Source organism: Rhagoletis zephyria, unplaced genomic scaffold, assembly GCF_001687245.7.
Source record: "Rhagoletis zephyria isolate East Lansing unplaced genomic scaffold, Rhagoletis_zephyria_1.1 Rzeph_scaffold_24461, whole genome shotgun sequence".
NCBI lineage: Eukaryota > Metazoa > Arthropoda > Insecta > Diptera > Tephritidae > Rhagoletis > Rhagoletis zephyria.
In genome coordinates, this window is record NW_016181519.1 from 3087 (window position 1) to 6249 (window position 3163).

The window sequence follows — 3163 nt, forward strand, 5'->3', positions numbered from 1 at the left end:
ATCTTTTATTTCAAAGAAAAAGTTAGTTTGTTGTTTTTTCAAATATGGTGATGTATGAATTTCAATTTTCTTTATTGCTCAGATCGAAGACTAATTTTCTTTTAATTTTGTAAATACTTTTTCTACAATAAATAAATGATTATTGAGTATTAGGTATAGCAGCACGAAATGCCACAATCTGCTTAATTGTCAGGTAGTTAATAAGGCGCCCGAAAAGTGACAATGGAACTACCTTCACAGGGCCATAGTTGAAATCAGCGTAAAAAGTACTATTGGTCTGCATTTTTAGTTTTCCCATAGCTGAACGGTTGGTTATCTTGATGTGTTCCTGATTTTGTATTAACCTGTTGGTTAATTTGCAGCGCACGAACACACGAAATTCTAGGAGGAATCGCAATAATTAAAATAATATTGCGCAATATTGGTTGCGCAATTAGCTGCGGTGATGGCAACCTTGCGGTTAAAGCATATTGGAAAACAGCTGATCGCTTGTTGTTATTTATGCGGCAACAAGCAGGTACAACGCGTTGTTTTGTCAATTGTTCTAGAACATCATTTGATTTTCCGTGGATAAATACGTTTAGGATGTTTGGATTGATAATTTCGGGACGTTTGGTAAGTGAGCTGATATTATTGTTCAATTTACCAATTATAAACATAGAACGAATCCCTATGTTTGTAGCCGCAAACCGACTTCACACCCGTGGACGAGAATAAGGTTGTTATCAACGTACCAGACATTGATCATGTGAACTATATTGTGGTATTCTTGACTGGTGTAACAGCGCTTCCCGAAGGTACAGCAGCCGCGGTATACTTTAGCTGGCCTGATGCAAATTCAGCTCCAACATGGCAATATTTGGGCTACGTCTCCAACGCCAAACCGTCAGCGATCTTTAAAATATCTCAGTTAAAAAAAAGTAATGAACTGGAGGCAGCGGAAAACGGCATGATTTTCGGAGCACAAGAGATTTCATGTACTGCCCAAATTGGTATATCAGTGGAACCGGAGCTAACAATTTCTCACCTAACGCCGGCAGTGGTAAGTGGAATTGATTAAAACATCCACTAAATATGCTTAAAATAAAAAGAGGAAGCAGTCATAACATAATTATGCAGTATCAAATCTACTTTGATAATAAAACTGAAAATACATACATATTTAGAGTTACGGCTGCCGATCTTAAACAAAGCAGACATAATGAGCCTAATCATGAGTTTAATTTTTCCCGAACCGGTTAATTTTTTGTCACCATGTATTTACTATGGGCAGATGAAAGATTTTCGAGTTTTTCGGGCGAAACTCGGGATAAGGCAAAATACATATGTACATTAGAGTGGTCCAAAATAAAATATTTCCGAGTTGGGGTCGGGGCACCTCCCAAAGTTTTTACTCTTGCCGAGAGAGTTGCTGTCACCTAACTTTACATTTCTAGGTATAAACTTGGAGGAAAAGTTTATCCGGCAGGTTCTGAATTCACTTCCGAGTGAATTTGAGTCAAGTTCGTTTTGAATTCAAATGGGCAGGGGTTGAAATTGACTCGGAAGTGAATTCCAGAACCTGCCCGAATATTTTACACAAGAAGTATATTGTACATATATTAACCAAACAATTGGTTAAACAACCGAAGAGTACTTCAAACGTAAATTAGCTAGAAAAATATTTCCAGCTGCAGGTGTCATGGCAATGGTAGCTTTTTATACAAATCAATATTTTTGAAAGTTTCAAAACGTGTACAGAGAAAATAGGGAAAAACCAAGCGAGTGTCCGGTTTTCTACGTTGAATTTTTTTCCCAAAAATTTTAACCACTCTAATGTACATATGTAGTACATGCAGTTGTGTTCATAAATCTGAGTACGAATATTAGAGGAAAATAATAATAAGAAGGCGTTGTCTACTCACGGGAGGTCAAAGGAGTAATAAGCAACAACAAATCATACAAAGAATTCAGGTTTCCAGCAAGAAATGAGCCTAAAAACCCTATAGACGTTCTCAGATTCCTAATGACCCCATAGCACGTTAGGGTATTCGTTAACTTACATTTTTCGTCATACGACGATTTCCCTGCATTTTCTTCAGGCTTGAAGCTTATACAGTGTTACGGTCAAAGCTTAAAAAATACGTACATACATTGTAGAAGATTACCAATTAGATACTACGCGCCACTTAATCAGATAAATGCTCAATTTGAGGAACAAACTCTTGTGTGTATGAATTGTTCTTCCACATCTGCGTGCGAGCGCGAGTTCCGTGCCGTCAAATCAGTATTTCCAGAAATTCGGATTTTGAGCCATTCTTCGTTGAAAGTTTGTGTACCAATTTTGTAACGTGGACAGGGGCACCAGAGTTTCGCTACTCAGTGGCGGAAGTTGTTGTGGAGTCACCGTAAAACTGGACGCATAATTGAAAAAACTTTCTAACATTTTTTGACTAAAGTGCAGATTTGCATTGGCGTTTTGCTGTAAAAAATAGTAAATAAATGTTTCATTGTTAGTGGATTAGTTTTAGTGATCTAGTATAACATACAGCAGCGTTCAAAAACCTTATGGTGTTCTTGGATCGTGGTAATCAATCTGCAAACCCAAGTGTGAAAGGATCACATTTAAATTAGGTTAATAAAGTAATGTAAATATAACACAAAGGTCACAAACCAGAAAAGAAAACAAGCATTTAAAAAAAAAACTTGACAGTCGGTGCTTAAATGCTTTGGTTATACAGTTGCCCATAAGATCGAGCTATTTCTTAGTCGGCCTTTTTTGATTTTTAAACAAACTTAAATTATTCCAAATATCAGAAATCGAAAAAAGGTGGAGCTCAAAAGTACATAGTTATCTATGCATTTTATACCAGAAACATCTGCTTTACTGTTTTGGCGATATGCTAAAGCTGTACAGTTTGTAAAACTTGAAATACTTTAGCTATTCCTATAAGTTCGGTAAAAAAGAATATCCACTTGTGCTCATTGAATTAAGTTACCAATATGGTGGAGTACAAAATGGACCTAATGTATGGAATGGACTTCCGAGTTAAAATAATTGAATCGGTGAGTTCGAAACCTGGCATGTCTAAAAGCACTTTTTGGACTTTAAGTCATTTTAAAAGTTTGCTTGATAACCAAAAGATATTTATTTTTTAGTCAGTTATTCTTCATACCATACTAT

The 3163-nt window shown here is 36.2% G+C and overlaps 1 protein-coding gene across 1 annotated transcript; it reads left to right on the forward strand.

Annotated features, from left to right (window-relative positions):
- Window positions 1-484: 484 nt before the first annotated feature.
- LOC108381938 (protein OPI10 homolog) lies at window positions 485-1042 on the forward strand (the record flags this gene model as incomplete). The annotated part of the gene is made up of 2 exons (XM_017638335.1): window positions 485-615; window positions 683-1042. Coding segments are annotated over exons 1-2 (474 nt in total), but the record flags the coding sequence as incomplete, so codon positions are not given.
- Between the last annotated feature and the right edge of the window lie 2121 nt (window positions 1043-3163).